This window comes from Astatotilapia calliptera, chromosome 11, assembly GCF_964374335.1.
Source record: "Astatotilapia calliptera chromosome 11, fAstCal68.1, whole genome shotgun sequence".
Classification (NCBI taxonomy): Eukaryota; Metazoa; Chordata; class Actinopteri; order Cichliformes; family Cichlidae; genus Astatotilapia; species Astatotilapia calliptera.
The window spans coordinates 34,457,104-34,476,550 of NC_137432.1; the positions used below are offsets into that span (position 1 = coordinate 34,457,104).

A 19,447-nucleotide genomic window follows, 5' to 3' on the forward strand; every position below is an offset into this window, starting at 1 on the left:
AATTGCGTTTACTCTTTCGATAAAGTTAAAGCAAGTCAACAAATGTCTGTGCCTTCATGTGATTCTTATTTCCCACTGTGGCCTTTAGTGAAACTGAGGTTGACACCCTTGTAAACTGTTACACATTCCCTCAGCTATGAAGTTCACATCTTGTCACTTTCATTCATCAGTTAAAATCTCTTTTTGTTTTATCCTTCAGGGCACTATTTATGTTATCATGTCAGAGTCTCCAGTGAGTGTGATGGTGTTTTTCTGAGAGAAACACTAGAACAAGTGACAAGAGCAAGTCTGATGGCTGCCATTTGAAACTCTTGCACTTGCGTTCTGTGTGTTACTGGATGGTGATGCACATGCATCAGCTTGCACAAGTGTTTGGAAGTGCACGTTTCCATTCTGTTTCATGACAGATGTCTCGAAACCAAGCAGGGTTTATGTTGCCAAAGTCATGTTGCCACGTTTATCTGCAGTATATGTTTAAGGCTGTTGTGACTGTGGAGCTGTTGCTTTCGGTGCAGTTTGTTTCTCCAAGTTTTAGCAACAAAACATGTTGTATTTGTAGCTTCTCAACCGCTCCGTATGTGCTGATTTTGCAAAATGACGTCTGTCTGCTCCCAAACAACGAACATGTCTGGATGGAAAAGCTTTTGGATGTTTGTTTTTCAAGGATCCGCTTGTATATAGTTTGTACCGTTCAGCTTTGTTTATATAATTAATAGAAAAAATAACTTGATCTGAATCCAGCCATCATAAGCCATCATTTCCAAATCTCGGCTTTCATGAATTGAATATACTTTGAGGTTTTAGAACTAAAAGCTGGCATGCCCCAAAAACAGACCATGTTGGAGTCTTGAGCTGGCAAAGCAGGAGCAAGTAGGGGGAAGAAGCTGGAGTAACTGGTGGAGAGTGGACGGGCACATGAACGGTGTTGTTTTGGTGTGAGACTGGAGCGGGCAGTGAGCTGTGAAGAAGGACGGAGCCAAGTTACAACTAAGAAAATCTTTATAAAAGGGCCAGGAGTTGCTACCACACCGGTGATGCAAACAGTTTGGCAGGAAGTGAGTGAAAGGAATATAAACACTGCAGCTTGATGAGTACTTGATTGAAGCCATGTGCGGCAGTCCTGGTGCCGGTGGAAGAAAGCCACACCCAGGGCTGCACACAAACACTGACCTACCTTCTCAGATTGTGCATCCTTGATTCCTTTCCTCACCTCATCTCCATGTGTGTTAGTCCCTCTCATCAAAGACTCAGTAGTGGAAGAGATGCAAGGAGAGAGGAGTCGAGCTTTAGCACGTTTAACAAAACGAACTGTGCTAGCTTCAGAGACATCATTTTAAAGTGATTCAGGTGAATCTATTAAATATGACGTGCGGCTCATCTACACCATCTACCACTGCGAGTAGCACTGTTCATGTCTGAATATAATTAGGCCTGCCATGAATGAAATTCACAGCGTGGCTAATTGTGACAAGAAGATTGAGCTGTGATAAATTCATGTTCTTAATTTATAAAACACACATATGGCCTCGACACACAAACAGTGAAGGGCAGACAGTTTGATTACACAGCTGATCATCTTAAATACCTGAAACAGCTCATGAATACATATCTGCAGAGTCCCCCTCTCACCGTGGTTTTTAGATGCAGCTTTTTCCATTTGCAATATGATACAGATGCCTTGCCTTCAAGTATCAGTCAATACTAGTGCTGAACTAGTTCCAGTTTAATGAGTTATGAAATATTGTTAGGAGTTAGGAGATACTCTAACAATGTATCCCTAGTTTGTGTATATTGTGCAAAGGGTGTTATCCTTAAGGATGGCACACTGAGACTGATTTCTGGCTGGACACGGCACGCAATAGGATAGAGAAAAGAAACAAAGCTCATGAACATAGAAAAGGAGAAGAGAGAGAGACAGAGGCAAAAAAAGTAGGGCAGCACTGCAGGCATGGGCTGCATAGCAGTGTACAGCAGTACCTCTTTTACTTTAGATCAATATTTCATGTTATGTTCTTTAATAAAGCAAACAAATAAAAATAGAAATGATCCTGTGAAGTCTCAATAAAAACACATTAAGCCACCTGTTGGGTGAACACCACATGAATAAAACATTTCTGTCCGTGAATGATGGATGGAGCAATATGATTCAAACCAAAGACATTTCTTTGTGTGATTTATTTCTCCCTACAGATGGCCTCCCTGGAACAGCGCCCCTAGCGCTTTCCCCCGTGCTCAGAACAGCACAACCCCTGGCATCCTTGGCGACCCCTACCACGCCGTCGCCAGCACCTGTGGCCTCGCTGACAGTGCCGAGCGGCACGGCGGCCGCAGCCCCAGAGACTACCTCAGCTGCTGGGGGAGACGAGGGGCACTCGAAGCTAGATTCCCCGTCAGAACCCGACCTCCCGGAGCCCGATGCCGAACCCGAAGCGGAGACAGACGCAGAAACGGAGGAGGAGAAAGCTCGCCGTCTTCTCTACTGCTCCCTCTGCAAAGTGGCAGTCAACTCCGCGTCACAGCTGGAGGCTCACAATAGCGGTGAGAGACGTGTGCCAAGATTTGCCGCAAACGTGGAGAGTTTGAGTGGATGACAGACCTTTTTTTTCTCCCCCAAACTTGAAACAAAACAAAAGTAAGGTTGGCTCTGCTGTACGAATGAGGTGTTTACCTGCTGGTTGTGTTTTTCTCAGTGAACACGGACTCTGCATGATTGTTTCATTCCATGTTGTGAAATTTCCATGACAGCATCTGTGTTGAAATAATTTTTTCAGTGAGTCAGTGCTTTTTGTGGGGAAGGTTGTTATCTGCTGGGTTCCTTCAGTGTTCAAGCGTTTGTTTGTCGTTATTGTAGAGTTATCTCCGCTGTCTTCAGCAATCATTCCGGGGCTTGAAAAAACACAATTCTTCAATTATCCTTCTGTAGTTTCCATAGGAACCTTTTATCAAACTTTAATCAGGTATTGTGAGACATCCTTGCTTTTGAAAACAAAGCAGTCATTGTTTCAAACAAATTTCTCATACTGCATTCACACACAAACACACAGACACAACACAGGGAAATGACAGTACACTGAGTCATCTTTGCTTTCAGTCTGAGGTTGTTCCTCTGCTTCTGCCTGCGATATCTTTGTTTTAAACATTGACTTTTTCATTAAAGTTTCAACAACATAAAACAGTCAAATAAAGATTTCTAAACAGTTTCTCCACCATGAAAACACCGAACACTTACTGAAATACTCATCGGGCAGCTGGATTTCACAAGTGACCACAAAGCTCTACATGAATTCACACAAATCAAGCTTCTTCATTACAGAGTATTTGGTCATCTCATAAACATTCGACCAGCTTTGCAGCCCATTGTTGTCAACAGTATTTTTAAGCAGTTGTAAAAGCTAAAATATTCCGTTTGCTTTTGATTAAGGAAAAGTCCGTCTTTGGGTTCAGTGCTTGAGTTCAATTGGCAGTGACAGTTTTGCATAAACTTGGATCTCCTTCTTTTAGCTCTTCAACCTGTTGGATTACACCACGGAGCTACAAGAGCTGGACCTAAATATATCTGGATTAAACGAATGGCTTTCAAATAGCGGTTGCATCGTTTGCCAGAAGTTTGCCCAAAAATCATTTCAATTTGAAATGTAGTGATTTCCTGCTGAATAATGAACAGCTTAACATGCTAATTTACTGCATAAGTGCCCCATATTAGTGACATCTGTGTTGATGACTTGAGCTTCTGTTTGAGTGAAACTGAAACAAGTTCAGAAGAGTTTTTGGTTGAACCAGTGAACCAGTCTTGGCCCTTGTAGCTAAGTGCTCGGGGAGGTATCGTTCCAGGGAGTGACGTACAACCGGGCCCTTACTCTCTAGCCCTGAGGAGTATTTGGTCAAAAGGTCAACTTTCAGTGCGTTTAATAGGACTGTTCACTTACTTTGATCTGTGACATAAGGATAATATAAAAGTTGACCCCTTTTCCTCAGGTGGCCTCTGTTAAGTCAGATTCATGTACTGACCAAACTGCTTCCTGTTTGAACCTGCAGGTACGAAGCACAAGACGATGCTCGAGGCCAGGAGCGGTGTGGGTTCCATCAAGTCTTTTCCTCGAGCAGGAGTCAAAAGCAAACTGGCTACATCCTCCAAATCATCCACAGGCCTGCAGAACAAAACGTTTTACTGTGAGACATGTGACGTGCACGTCAACTCAGAGACTCAGCTAAAACAGGTGAGAGATATAAACGGAGCCCGAGACACTCGCTCAGTAGTAAACTGGAAAATGGATTTCTGTGTAAAATTGATCACAAGATCTTACTAAACAAGCAAAGCCGGATACGGATTAGACTGACATTAAATCAAAATTTTTATAATAATATGGCATTTTACTCATCATGTTCATCGTGCATTATAAATATCAAAGAAAATTAAAAGTCATCAACGTCTTTTTTTTATTATTCAGTGAATCATTTGGCTTTTGAGGGAGCAGTCTCGAAATATTCTAATTTGTGAAAGGATTGATTTTATTTCCATATCTGTCAAACACATTCCCTGCATTTGGAAATGGAAATAAAACCCAGTGCATGACATACAATAGCTAAATGAAACTTAGCTTCATATTTTCATTGCTATTATTAAAAAAAGGTCTGTTTGGAGGTTTACCACTTTCTTTAATGCCATTGTGACTTTATTAGATCAGACTGGGGGAGGATATATAATAAGTTAAAGTAAAAACAATATGTTTGATTGAATAAATGTGTATCCAAATGAGTCATTTCACAGTTTAGGGGAAAGGAGGATGGCTAGACTGGAAAACTGACACAAACATTAGAACTTGTAAGTGCAATTTTTCTATGACTGCCTTTCACTAAGGGTACCACAGTGGTATTGTGGTTAGTGTCAGTGGTTTGACTCTCCTCGTCAGTTTGTTGTGCGTAGCTTCCATTTTCTCCTTGTGCCTACAGTGTCATATGGACTGTTGAAGATCTGAAACACAGAATGCAGATAACGCAAACAAAAACCAAACTACTTTCAGCTGAAAAAAGGTCAAAGACACAACAGAAGAGCAGAAAATCCTGGAAGATAAACACAAGAACTCAGATTATAAATAGTAAGCAAGGTAACATGGAGAAGCATTCGCAGACAGCTCGACAAGGACAAAAGGAAACAAGGCTTTACATACAGTACACAGCAGACTGATTACTCATGAGAAACAGGAGGGAGAGGAAAACAGGTGATCACAATTAACAACAGGATAAAACAGTCAGGGAATCAGGGGAAGACAGAAAGGAAGCAAAAGTGACACAGGACATGAAGGAAAACAGGAACCAACCAAAGCAGACATGAATACCAACTCTAAACAAAGATATACGAGGACGGGAAACAAACACAGTACAAACACATCTCATAAACACAGTATGAGAGGGAGAAACTCTGGGAAAACTGCGACTATAAAATAATTACCATTGGCATCTCAGACTTAAGAAACCGAGATGGTCATTGGGCCTTGACACCATCTGCTACTGCACTGCAGGCTGACGCATGAAGTCTGTGTTACAGTTGGTGCAAATCAATTGGGAGGTCCTGGTTTAGGTGGTTGCCACAGGGCGCATCCTCTCTGCAGTGACCTGACCTCTCCAAAGATCACCAGGCAGCGGAAGAGCTTTTCCTTTGTCCTTCTTAAAACATAGCTTGGGATGACTGACTTTTTATGGTGCTCTGAGCTAGCTGTCCACAGCTAGCTTCTTATCCTCCATGTGACAAACATACCCCAACCAACACAGGCAGCGTTGGTTCAACAAGCAGAATGTGCTTGGCTGTTTCAGGGTGTCTTGGTGTGAAATGCAGTCCTGTCATCTACCAATCTTAAACCTGAATATATTAAATAACAAGTCCTTGTTTGGTTAATTGGTGATCTTTAACTTGGCCGCAGGTGTGAGTGTCTGTTTTTCAGTGCCATCTGAGACTGCAGATGAAGGCAGGAAAGCACAGTACACTACATTATTATTTTAAACATATTACTATAAAACTTGCAGTTACCTGCAGCTGCTGGGAGAGCAAATTCATCCTCGCCTCGAGATATGAACCTGCCGCTTATGGATGTTTCTTTCAGTTGAGGATTATTTTATTATTATTCTGTGATGTTTGAATGTCTGAATCTGAAAAATGGTATTTTGTTCCTCTTTGAGAACGAACTTATATAAGGTCACGTACGAGTCAGACTGGATTTTAAGAGCAACTAGTAATGAGTTTTGCCTTTATTCCTGTTGGATATCTGTCTGAGGTCTTTATGAATGCGGAAATCCTTAAAAAATTTTATAAAAAAAGCTGGTTAAAGTGTGCGGTCAAGGAGTTGCCTGTTTTAATTTTAGATTAAGTGAGGTACGATAAGAGGTGACAAAGATGCAACTGTGACTGAAATAGCTTCGTGTGTATCTTTATAGCTCCTGTGCAAATCTTCTTTTCTTGTAGTGCTGATCATTCTGTCATGTGGGGAACGTCTTCTACAGTAGCTGAAGACCACTCTGTTTAGTCTGAGCTAACCTCGAGTTCTCTCCCTGAAGACAGACGGGATTTGTATGAATTTTTCATGCGAGGACTTTTGCTGAGTACTTCTGAACAGCAGCAATTCTCTGTGAAAAGAATCCAGCATGAAACATTTTAGTTAGAGCTGAAAGCAGAAGAAAAGTATGATTGTTAAGCCCACTGCAAGGACTTGTGAAATTTAGACACAGCCAGAAATTTTCCTTTTGTTGTCAGCATGTACCCACTCTGAATTTGCTGGCTTTAGGTCAGACTGTAATTCTCTGTCTTCTGTTTTATTGGTTTATTCAGATCTGGCCCGAATCTCCAAGGGTTTCAAAATGAATTGTATTTAACAATGGGATATACTGTGGCATTTAGTAAAAAGCTCTGCAGTGTAACTTGCAGCGATAGAAGTGCAGACATTTTCACCACAGGTGTGAAAACCATAAAGCTGTAAGATCTTTTGCCATGAGTCAAGAGGTATGTTTTTGGTTATTGTACCTCCTTTTCTGTTCCCGGAGTGATGCCTCCCAATCTATTTTCATTTGACTGTTTCTGTACAAGTACAAACCATGTTCACATTAACAGATTGGTGCACACATTCAAAACACTTTACCACATTTGCACATTTTATTGCTGTGGTACTGCAGTTTTAGGGTAAGAGGCTGTCTCAGACAGATTGTTATGAAACTGAATGTGGATATTTTTCAGTAGAGCATGAAGAGGACTCCCTGCTCTGTGTGTTGGAGGTGGTTTAATGATTAAGTCAGAAAAACAAATGACTTAATAGTCATTTTAATATTGGAATAACCGCAGTAAAAGGACAACATTAAAGTGTGACTCGTTTTGAATCTGTCTCTCATTTCCAGCACATCAGCAGCCGGCGTCATAAAGACCGAGCAGCAGGTAAACCAGCCAAACCGAAATATAGCCCCTACAGCAAACCACAGAAAGGCCAGACCAAGCAGCCGGTGAGTCACTGCACACCTCTGTTATCTTATCAGCAACACGGGTCCAGACTGCTGCGTTACAAAGCAGGATTTAGCCAGATTTAGCCCTGGGTTTTTTAGCAGAGATACACCAACTTCAATTTTCTGGGCCGATCCTAATTTTAGGAAATATAACTTACAGCGTACACCTTTCTTTTCTTTGTGGGAATTTCTAATTTATATTCACAGTAAAACACTAATCATGTGATAACATATCAGTTTTTCTCCATTTGTGCTCCAGGTTAGAGGAACTTTTATCATTTTTACTCAAACAAATCTCGGTATAAACTGATTCTGGTTAATAGTCAGAGCAGAAAAGAAGTAACTGCAACTACCTGATCTAACATGCTTTACATGTTTGTCTCATAATGCTACTCTGTGGTGGTGTTATTGACTGATAAGAGTTACAGCTGATAAATGGTGAATAACACTTACTGTACCTGAAATTACTGGAATACAAATAAAGGAAGTCTTCTACAAGCAGACGCAGGTCGAGCTGTAGAAACTGAATGTTTCTGCCTTGACGTTAACAGACTATTATGTATTACATGTGTTTTATGGAATATCTGTGTGCCATTCATTTTTTTTTTTGTATCGATTTAGGTGTTTACACAGCACATTACTACCAAGCGTAACAATGGCAGGTTGCAGCAATCAAAGCTCAGCTTATAGACCGATACATGTGACCCTGACCAACCGAGCTTTGTGTTAACAACCCAGTTTGAGATTGTGGTTACCACAACGGCGGTTATCAGCTTGCTTTGTTAATCCACCTTAAAAAAAGTTGTGCTTGTCGTGTCATTTCAGTCTCTGTAAAAATGGACTGAAGTGTTGCTTGCTTTGGACATAGAGGAAAAAGTGATGCAGATCTTTAAATATATATATATATATATATATATATATATATATATATATATATATATATATATATATATATATCTATCCATCCATCCATCCATCCATCCATCTTCATCCGCTTTGTCCGGGGCCGGGTCGCGGGGGCAGCAGCCTAAGCAAAGAGGCCCAGACCTCCCTCTCCCCAGCCACCTCCTCCAGCTTATCCGGGGGAATACCAAGGCGTTCCCAGGCCAGCCGAGAGATATAATCTCTCCAGCGTGTCCTGGGTCTGCCCCGGGGCCTCCTCCCGGTGGGACATGCCTGGAACACCTCACCCAGGAGGCGCCCAGGGGGCATCCTTGTCAGATGCCCGAACCACCTCAGCTGGCTCCTTTCGATGTGGAGCAGCAGCTGCTCTACTCTGAGCCCCTCCCGGATGGCCGAACTTCTCACCCTATCTCTAAGGGAGAGGCCAGCCACCCTTCGGAGGAAGCTCATTTCTGCCGCTTGTATCCGCGATCTCGTTCTTTCGGTCACTACCCACAGCTCGTGGCCATAGGTGAGGGTAGGGACGTAGATCGACCGGTAAATTGAGAGCTTCGCTTTTACACTCAGCTCCCTCTTCACCACGACGGACCGGTGCAGCGTCCGCATTACTGCAGCTCCAATCCGTCTGTCGATCTCCGGCTCCCTATATATATATATATATATATATATATATATATATATATATATATATATATATATATATATATATATATATATATATATATATATATATATATATATATAAGGGGTGCAACGATACACAAAATTCACGGTTCGGTTCGATACTTTGGTGTCACGGTTCAATATTTTTTTGATACAAAAAAAATGTTCATGCCTTTTTAATTTGTCATTTATTCTACATATATTATTATAAATATATATTTTAACTCAAAAGTACAGTTTTTAAATTTAATGTTGCTGAAACAACAAAGTAATAAAAAAATACATCTAGCTGATCGAGGAATCACTCATCTTTGGAAAAGAGAGTTTATTACAGAGAAATGGCTCTTTCCAAAATAAAAGCTATACTATACGCTTCTTCTGGGCTATATTCTCAGCAGCATATTAAACATATCAGGTCCCCATAAGGAGAATCATGTGCTAACGGCTGTCTAAATGACTCGGGTAAAGTTAGTAGCATGCGTGCTTGTTGTTTTTGTCTGCTTCCACTTGTCTTTGCACTAGGATGATGTCAGCTTAAATGTGCAGTCATATTCGTTGTGTTCCCACTAGTGCTGTCAGCGTTAATCTCGTTGAAATGACGTCAACGCCACAACACGGCAAATCTCCGTTAACGCCCCGTGCGGGGCTGGACGGCCAACACCTTAACGAGCTAACTGCGCTAACACACTAGTTCCCACCCATGTAATTGAGCATTAACTTAACTTCTGTCTCGCTAGCTTGCCCTGCGCTCAGTGAATCTGCGTTCGACTACTCCGCCTAGGCTGCACTGTCGAGCGCAGATCCACTGAGCGCTTAACACAGACAGCATCGTCAGAAGGAAGAGCGCATGGCAAGCCAGCGAGACAGAAGTTAAGCTCTCCTTGCAAAATGACAAATTGAACCTCCCCCACCCTCATTCAGATCTGGCGTTTGGAATTATTTTGGTTTTCATGTGACGTATGACTCTGAAGGTAAGCGCATCATGGACTAAAGTAAAACAGTATGTTGGATGTGCCACGCAATGCTCAATTACATGGGTGGGAACTAGTGTGTTAGCGCAGTTAGCTCGTTAACGTGTTGGCCGTCTAGCCCCACGATCAGGGGTAGCTCGTTAAAGGAGATTGCCGTGTTGTGGCGTTGTTAACGTCATTTCAACGAGATTAACGCTGACAGCACTAGTGGGAACACAACGAATATGACTGCACATTTACGCAGACATCATCCTAGTGCAAAGACAAGTGGAAGCAGACAAAAACAACAAGCATGCATGCTACAAACTTTACCCGAGTCATTTAGACAGCCGTTAGCACATGATTCTCCTTATGGGGACCTGATATGTTTAATATTGTGGCGAGCTCAGACAAGGAGGAGACGGAGGTGTTGTTTCGTCTTGCTTCCCGTGAGCTAGCCAGGGAGCACAGCCGTTTATCAACATCTGCAGAAGAACACTGCCGCTAGCTAACTGCTCAGCGCGGCAACCGCACAGCAACAACAACAACACACAGAGCGCCCTCTGACCCCGGAAGGACACACCGTCGCAGCGAGAGGGCGTCACCCGTCACTATGGCAACATAAACAAAACATAACTGTACAAACAGAACCCCGAACAACCCTGACCCGCTACATAGCCCCACCTAAGGGGTCAGTCGTCCCCGACGACCCCATTACCCCACACAAAGTCCTCCAAATGTCCAGGTGCCTTCTTTTGGCGCACCGACCGGTCACGACCGGCGGGGGAAAAGTCACTCGGGTCAGAACATGGGGTGCCACCATCATCCCACTTCTGACACCAATGTGGCGAGCTCAGACAAGGAGGAGACGGAGGTGTCGTTTGGTCTTGCTTCCCGTGAGCTAGCCAGGGAGCACAGCCGTTTATTGACATCTGCAGAAGAACACTGCCGCTAGCTAACTGCTCAGCGCGGCAACCGCACAGCAACAACAACACACAAGGCGCCCTCTGACCCCGGAAGGACACACCGTCGCAGCGAGAGGGCGTCACCCGTCACTATGGCAACATAAACAAAACATAACTGTACAAACAGAACCCCGAACAGCCCTGACCTGCTACAATATGCTGCTGAGAATATAGCCCAGAAGAAGCGTATAGTATAGCTTTTATTTTGGAAAGAGACATTTCTCTGTAATAAACTCTCTTTTCCAAAGATGAGTGATTCCTCAATCAGATACAGGGCTCGCAAAATCGCTAGCCCTTCCTTCTTTTTTTTCATTCATACATATATATATATATATATATATATATATATATATATATATATATGAATGAAAAAAAAGAAGGAAATCGAGTCGTGCTGGCAGAAAATGGTTAATCCTGTGAATTCACAAGTTAATATATGGATTTTGCCACTGTCAGTGCTGCTGTTTATTTCTGATACATGATAGCTGCATATTAAAGGTGTGAAAGCTACAAAGTGCGTTCAGGTCTGACGCACTCCTTTAGCCCAATGACAAAGGTGTCAAAACACTTCATCTAGTTTTTCACAAGATTAAAGTGAAATAAATGTTATTGACTGAATGTTCTCTGCAACAAATAATAGACTAATTGATTTTTCTAATCTGCGCTCTTGTGGCTGCGACTTCAGCAGCATAGAACAGACGTGGCAGCAGATTGGGAATTTTCTGCATCACCAACCGAATGCATGCAAATTCCGGACAGTTTGTGCTGCTCAGATTTTACTGCATGGCTTTATTTAGCAGTGTTACTAACGGCAGCCCATCAAGCTCCCTGTAAAATAAAATAAAAACATATTGCACAAAACTATGAGCAGAACCCGCTCTTGACCATGTCACATGCTTAACATAGGTCACCATGGCGACCTAGCCAGGCAAATAAATAAAGCTGTTATCGTGAAATCTCTGGCTTTGGGCTCAGCACACCTTACTACCCCATTAATCTCCAACTAACCCCTCGGGGTATGTTGATCCTGCTTTGTTAGAAAGGCCATCGGTATCAACACAACAGGCAAAGTGACTCCCAGCTAATGGGCTCCTGGAAGACCGACTCATCAACCCACGAGCAGCACTTTGTAGATCCTTTGTCTTTCTCTCCTTTTCTAACCTCTTCCAGGTGCTGCAGCTTCTTGTTGTCGTACTTTGTTTTTGTGGGAAAGAACAGAAAACAAACCAACACTCAGAATTTCTTTGTTTGTCAGCACAAAATCCTGCGCATCTCTACTAAAGTGTTTTTTGATTAAGCATGCTCAGTCCACTCGACGCTTCCTGTTTCAGTAAAATGTCAGCTCTCATAACAGGATCACCCCTTATCCAGCTTTTATTAAAAACCTGTGACAGTGTGCGATGCCATTTAATTTGAAAACTTGATATTTTATTGACAAAAATGGCACGGCTGAAGGCTTTTCTGAGCCAGCGTGCTGGAGGTGGAAGGCAGGCTCGCGTTGAACGCTGTTTAGACTTGATTGTAAATGTCAGTTTTAACTTATTTGGAGTGCCCCAGACTGTGGTCTTCAGCATCACAGCAGTTCATATTAGAGTCAGGCAAGCTGACAAACCGCAGAGTAAGAGAAATGCACTGAAAAGAAAACTTTCAAGTACTTTCTTGAGGTCATTGTTTAACTTTCTGGCATTTTGTAGAAAACTCGATCTCTCTCGCACTCCCAGCGAGTTGAGACAACTGCTAAAGGATTTTTGAGTGTCATATGACACATGATTAGCAGCATGCAATAATGAGCCCTATGGAATCAAAGTGGGGAAGATAAAGGACAGCCGAACTTTTCATCTTACAAAAGAGGCACCAGAAAAGCGCATTCATCACACCCACTGTTTGCTGAGACGAAGCATGGGGGTTACCAGTGTGGGGGAAATGACTTTTTCTGAAACCCATCATTGACTGAGTTAACGGAGAGGAGCTTCTCTGATGAGCACAGGGTAAAGAATGCATCCCACAGGGCTTCGGTGCCTGAATCAGTGATTGATAATCCATGACAAGTGCTGCCATACTGGTGCCATGAGAATACTGATACAGAAGATTAAGCCAGATAACTTTGGTGACCTTTAAACCCTTTTTTTAGGCTTTTCTTGGAGGTCAGACACTGTTTGTGTCCCTGTCACATCATGAGTTTTATATTCTGTCTTTAATTCCATTTTTTAGTCATTTACCTTCTCTGTTAAAACTGTGAGAGTATATTATTAAAGCAGTTATCTCATTTTTGGACATAATCTCGATTATACGAAACACTGCCACTGAATTATTCTCATTATTAGGTCTGCAGAACTGGTTAGTAAGTTGAATAGGTTGAGTTGATGATAACACGGCTCAACAATATTGTACACACTCTCATCTCAGCTGTGGCAAATGCCAAAACTGTTTCAATTAGCAGCTGATTTCTGACACCTGTTTGATGCCCCATTGAAGTCTCTTGCCTCATCTCACAGCCTGTCAGTTTTCTGCTTATATGCATTTTATTTACTACAGTTAAGTTTATCCCAGTTTAGAGTTTGAGTATGTTGCAGACACCACAGCACATCTTCTGCCTCTGTCTCACCCACTCTGCTTGTTCTCCATCGCTGTAGCTCCATGACCCTTCCTTGCTCCATAATTAATGTCCTTTGCCCAACATACTTGCTCTCCCTGCTCAGTATCTGCTCAGACCATCTCAGCTTTGCCTCTCTAACTTTAAATCCAAACCGCTCGACCTGAGCTGCCCCTCTGATACTCTCATTTCTGAAAATCCTGTCTCTCCTTGTCGTTCAAACTAGAATCTTAGCATCTTCAACTCCAGCTACTTCAGCTCTGCCTCCTGGCAGCAGAGCAGCGGATTTTACAAAGGAAGATAAAACTGGAATATTAGAAAAATATAAGGAGCTTAAACACAGGATACAGACTGGAAGTAGCACAGCGGCTGTAGAGAGAACAGCGGTGTGAGCGTGTGAGAGGAAAAGCACTGCACATTTAGTTTATTTAGCCTATTGCTGTATGAATGTGTGAGACCTTTAAACAGTTTGGTCAGTGATACTGGAAGAGCTCTATTAGCTTAATAACGTTTACCCCATTCTAAGCCACAAAAGAAATCCAGCATAAATGCAGAATGTGGAAGTTATCAATATCACAACTCTATCATTAAACTTTGGGAGAATCTGATGAATTAATATTGAATATTTCATTATATAGGGGGCGATCGTGGCTCAAGAGTTGGGAGTTCGCCTTGTAATCGGAAGGTTGCCGGTTCGAGCCCCGGCTCGGACAGTCTCGGTCGTTGTGTCCTTGGGCAAGACACTTCACCCGTTGCCTACTGGTGGTGGTCAGAGGGCCCGGTGGCGCCAGTGTCCGGCAGCCTCGCCTCTGTCAGTGCGCCCCAGGGCGGCTGTGGCTACAATGTAGCTGCCATCACCAGTGTGTGAATGGGTGGATGACTGGATATGTAAAGCGCTTTGGGGTCCTTAGGGACTAGTAAAGCGCTATATAAATACAGGCCATTTACCATATAATTAGACTTTAGTCAATGTGCAAATTCAGGAGGTGCAAATAGATGTCCAGCTTTAGGATCACGTTCATGCTTATCCAACAAAAAATAGTTCCCAGCCAACAGAGGAAAAAATATCAAGGAATAAATTTTTACTTTTTTTCATCTGGGAAAAAAAACGTCCACTATCCATGCAGAGCTCTGAGAATTGATGCTATTTTCTGGAGAACTGATAGTCAATAGGTCATGATTTCATATCTATTGATCACTAATCTGGAATGTGACTTGGGGCTGGAACCCCCTTCTATTACAGGAAATCTCACGTTAACCCTGAAGTTACCTGGAGAAGATAAAATCCTGTTTCATAATAAAGGCCTCTGGTCTCACAACCAACCTGTAAACAAAAACAGAAACTTAAGCAGGAAAAAGTAAATTTAATATGTTCAGTGAGCAAATACAAAGAGTTTCTGATGTGGTATGCAGGACCTATTTTAATTATCCAGCAGTTGAATAAAATGTTTGAACGTTGTAAAATGTGGGTCCAAGCAGACCGAGCAGGATTGGTAGTTTGTCTAATTTACAAACAGCAAAACTTGTCTTGATTTTAGCAGTTTAATTTAGATTTATGCTCCTGTCCTGGAAACTATTTGCTCTAACTTTAGATCACATTCAATAACCAAAAGCCATCTTGTTTTTTTAAAATGAAAGAATATTACATTCTTGTATCGCTGTGAAAACGTAACATACTAGGAATTGTATCCTGCCTGGTTTAGAGTATACGTTTACTTTGTGTGACAGCTTTGCAGAGATGTCTTGATTGTACCGTTCCCTTGCTCTCTCTATCCTGTGCACATATAAGGCTGTATTAACTGTTTTTTCCCCTGTCTCCACCAGATAAAATTGATTTTGGGGAAGGAGCGCCAGTGTCACCCTCTGACCACACAGATCATACCCGCTCACCTGGCGGCAGTGGCAGCAGCTGCCGCAGCCATCGGCAACTCTTTCACGCACCGCACGAACAGCGCCACTAATCACACCCCGACCCCTGCGCTCTTTCAGACACAAACCCTGCCTGCTGCACTGCTCCGCCCAGCCCCCGGGCCTGTCAGGACCTCCCATCCACAAGTCCTATTTGCCCCTTATTGACCCGTTCGACCCAGCTGGAGCTACTCTGCCTCTGCTCAAGGAACTGACCATACGGGTCACCCAGACCAGACCAGGAGTGCTTTCGGCAAACGTACTCCTTCTATGCATCCAGAATACTGAACATCATCGTGTCATTATCGGACCTGTACTGTTTCTCACCTCTCCTCATGTGGATTAACCTCCATTCAGAGCATCGGGTGCTTTCTCATGCTGGATTTATTTCTCTAATCTCACTGGACTTTACATGCTTTCTGTGCCATCCTGCTGCCCATGGCTCATGCCTAGACCCCGGACTTGAACCTACATTGTACCGCAATAATATATAAGACTAACCCCGTGAACTATGCAGTGTCATTATTTCATGAAGCGAGGCGCCTTTTGAGCTAAAATATGGTGGGGATATGCTTTCTGTAAAGATGCAGCGTGGCACTTAGATCACTGCTTTGGTGGATGATTACTGTCACTCATAATTTAAAAGGTTGTTACAAATTGTAGGAGTGAGCAAAGCCCTCCTCTGTTCCTGTATGCACTTTAAGCCCCTCCTCCGTTGATGTCTACATTAGATGGTTAGACTATGTTAGATGGTTAGTATATGTTGTACTGTGTTTTTTGTATCCGTTCTTGCATAAGTGTGTGTGTGTGTGTGTGTGTGTGTGTGTGTGTGTGTGTGTGTGTGTGTGTGTGTGTGTGTGTGTGTGTGCGCGCGCGCGCACGCACGTGTGTGTGTGTGAGAGAGAGAGAGAGAGAAAGCTTTCCATCCACCATAAGCCATCCCAGTCGATATCCAGCACACATTGTCACTGACCATGTCTCGGGCCAGAGGGACCACAAAGGCTTGTCTGTGTTAACTGTCAATGTGTAAAAGGTGAACAGTTTAAAATAAAAGAGCCCTAATTTGTTAATGCTGGTGGCCATGACCAATTCATTGGATAAAATCACAGTTACAGTCATAGTATTCATATGAGCTTACAACATTGAGTTACATCAGCAAGTTCTGAATAATTCTTAACAATATTTGATCAACCAGTGTACAGCTGTGTAATTTCAATAATATTCATCCAGTTTTCAAACATTTCTAAAGAACACCACTAAAGTGAAAAGAAGATTATTTCCATGTGCAATAATTTATATGTGCTGCTATGGCTCTGTTCTGAGACCTTCCAGGCCTTCCACACGCATACGAGCATAATGGGATTCTCACATGGAAAGTGTCACGAGCATTTAATTCATTTTTAATAAAAAGCAGGCGGGTGAGATGGGTGGTGCTAGAGCCAGCGGGCGTGGTCCTGAAAGAGACTTGCTGTGTCGAGAACACGCCCACCCACGTTGAAGATCAAGAATATTGGATATTCGAGTTGGAGATCATGCTAAACTTCAAGGTGACAAAATGGGGAAAATGTAATTCTGGCTCTGGCAGAACAGCCACTGCCGTATAGTGCACATATTAAAATTTACAGGGACATAAAGAGGTTATTTATGATGGTGTTGGAGAAACCTGAAAAACAGCGAACAGTTTTCAAGGAACAAAGTAGGAAATGCAACTATTTCATGTTGTCAAACTCAACAGCGATGCTAAGTTGGTTCCATCTTGCAGCTGACTGATGCTTGCGAGATAAATGGTGTCAAGCAGTCTGGCTGCAGTGGAATTCTATGTGAAAAGTGTGCGAGGCTTGGAGAGCATAGAAGATCCAAACACATCATGAAGAAGATGAGCAGGATTGCAAAGTGACTTTCAGATGCCGCAGCAACTGTAGGCCCGGTAAAACAGCTTAAATAGTATGCTTTGAATTAAATTTACCAACAAAAAATATTCTACCTGAGCCTTGAGCTGATGTGGGTTGGAAATAAATGTCATCACCTATCTGTTGGGATTTTGGGCTAAGCTTCACTTTGTGGCTTTTTTAAACTAATTCTACGCTTTATTTTAATCTATTCTGAGCAAAAGTCAAGTTCAGAACACACGATCTAGAGACAGCAAAAATGAGTAAATGGAAATCCCAAATCACTGTACCTAAAAAACAAACACCACATATATACTCTGGTGCAATGAAGGATATTCACTCTATTATTGTTTAGTTTTTGCAAGGTTTGGATACACAGAGCGACAGTAGTGCACATGCATACACAGTCAGAATACAAAAATCAAACTGAAAACATAGAATTGAAATTCATCGCAGAGCACCATCCCCACAAAAAACAAATATGTTTCTGAAGAATGTTTGCTCAACTTATTTGTAGCATAGAGTGTTACTGCAGACACATATCTATAATCCTGAGGGTAAATATGCTACCGGCACATTTGCATTCTGCTGAAATATCAGAAATATAATGTTGCTTTTTTCCAGGGTTAGCGAGCACAGTTGATTTATTTTTAAGTGACATGAAACTTATTAATTCAGTGCAAAAATTTGCCCAAACAGGCTGCTATGGTGTGACTGACAGATGATTAATTGGACTAGTAATACAGCAAAGCTCATGATCTTGATAATTAGCTGAATGTAGTTATGTAAAGTCCAGCCAGTCAGGCACAGAGTCATTTCTTGTCATTTAAAATGGAAAACTTTAAAACTTTGAAACTGTAGTCCAGATAAAATGCTAATGAAACATTGGTGAGTTTAGGACGTGTTAAGCAAAGTATCCACAATGCAATTTCTTGGTTAGTCCAGAGGTGCCCAAGGATCTTGGTGATGCTGTTGGCTGCGATCATACTGTGAATAAGGGTAAAAATGATCACTGTCTGGAGTTAAAGGGAGCAATTAATGAAGTAATAACAAATAAATCAAATCAGGCAGTTTAATACATAACGATACAAACTGAGTTCCTTTTGTATGTGCTTCTACCCACACGTCCTTCTAAGTGATCTCATAGAGCTCAGAAAGTAAATTCATCTCATGGTCCCACCTGCAAGCTATACACACATCTGGTTTTTTCCTCTCATGCCTGATCTGTGTCCATTCAGTTGTCAATAAAGTTGTGCTCACTTCAGCATCTAGGTAGAGCACAGGAGCAAAAGCACAAAGTAATTTAACACGCAACGTTTCTCTCCGTAAGTATCGCCAAGCATATATTGCACAGCTCTGCATATGTTTTGCTAAAATGATCTGGTTATTTCACACATACACAGCAAACTGAATGATAATAATTTCATGCTATGTGAGAATAAGCCGTGTTCAGACACATATGTATGTGTTCTATGCACTGTGAAAAATCACACTCAGGGATCAAACCACAAACCGTCCAATTAGCACACAACCTGCTCGACCGTCAGAGCCATCACAGCCTGGTGTCGCTCATACCGGGTTAGTTCAAGGGCGGCAGACGTCAGTTTGAATTTAAACTGATGATGCTCACAAGAAGTACTTGCCAATCGGAAAGTAGCCACGATAGCTCATGCAACATCTGCTTATATATCGTGAAATGTATTTGGCTAAATCCACAAAGAGAACTAAACCTCAGAGCCAGCAGCCAATCTATGGGATCAGCACAGGTCAGCTGACTACAGCCTGTTCAGAGTCTGGGTGAATTGGAGCTCACAAGTTTGGTAGTTTTGAGATGACTCATTTTTTTCCTCACTGAAAACTGAACCGCTACCAGGATCTTATGGTTCCTCCACCTGCCAGGATCTTATGGTTCCTCCACCTGCCAGAGCCCATTTTGAGCCCATGTCATTTGTAATGGTCTTGAGAACAAACAGCCCAAAACAACACCAAACAGACTGGATGTTTAAAAAAAAAAAAAAAAAAGTTGAGTTGTAGCAGCAGGAGCTATGTTCGTATGATGTCATCGTAGTCTAGCATTCAGTAGAAATGATCATT

The 19,447-nt window shown here is 42.3% G+C and overlaps 1 protein-coding gene across 2 annotated transcripts in view; it reads left to right on the plus strand.

Annotated features, from left to right (window-relative positions):
• The window catches only part of znf385d (zinc finger protein 385D), a 100,515-nt gene extending 83,981 nt beyond the window's left edge, over window positions 1–16,534 (plus strand). For both annotated transcript variants that reach the window (XM_026186023.2, XM_080308162.1), the window contains 4 exons: window positions 2,191–2,538; window positions 4,036–4,217; window positions 7,381–7,482; window positions 15,381–16,534. In XM_026186023.2, the coding sequence (XP_026041808.2) occupies window positions 2,191–2,538; window positions 4,036–4,217; window positions 7,381–7,482; window positions 15,381–15,632 (884 nt within the window). In that variant the 3' untranslated portion in view covers window positions 15,633–16,534. The remainder of the gene's footprint in view (window positions 1–2,190; window positions 2,539–4,035; window positions 4,218–7,380; window positions 7,483–15,380) is intronic.
• Window positions 16,535–19,447: the final 2,913 nt, after the last annotated feature.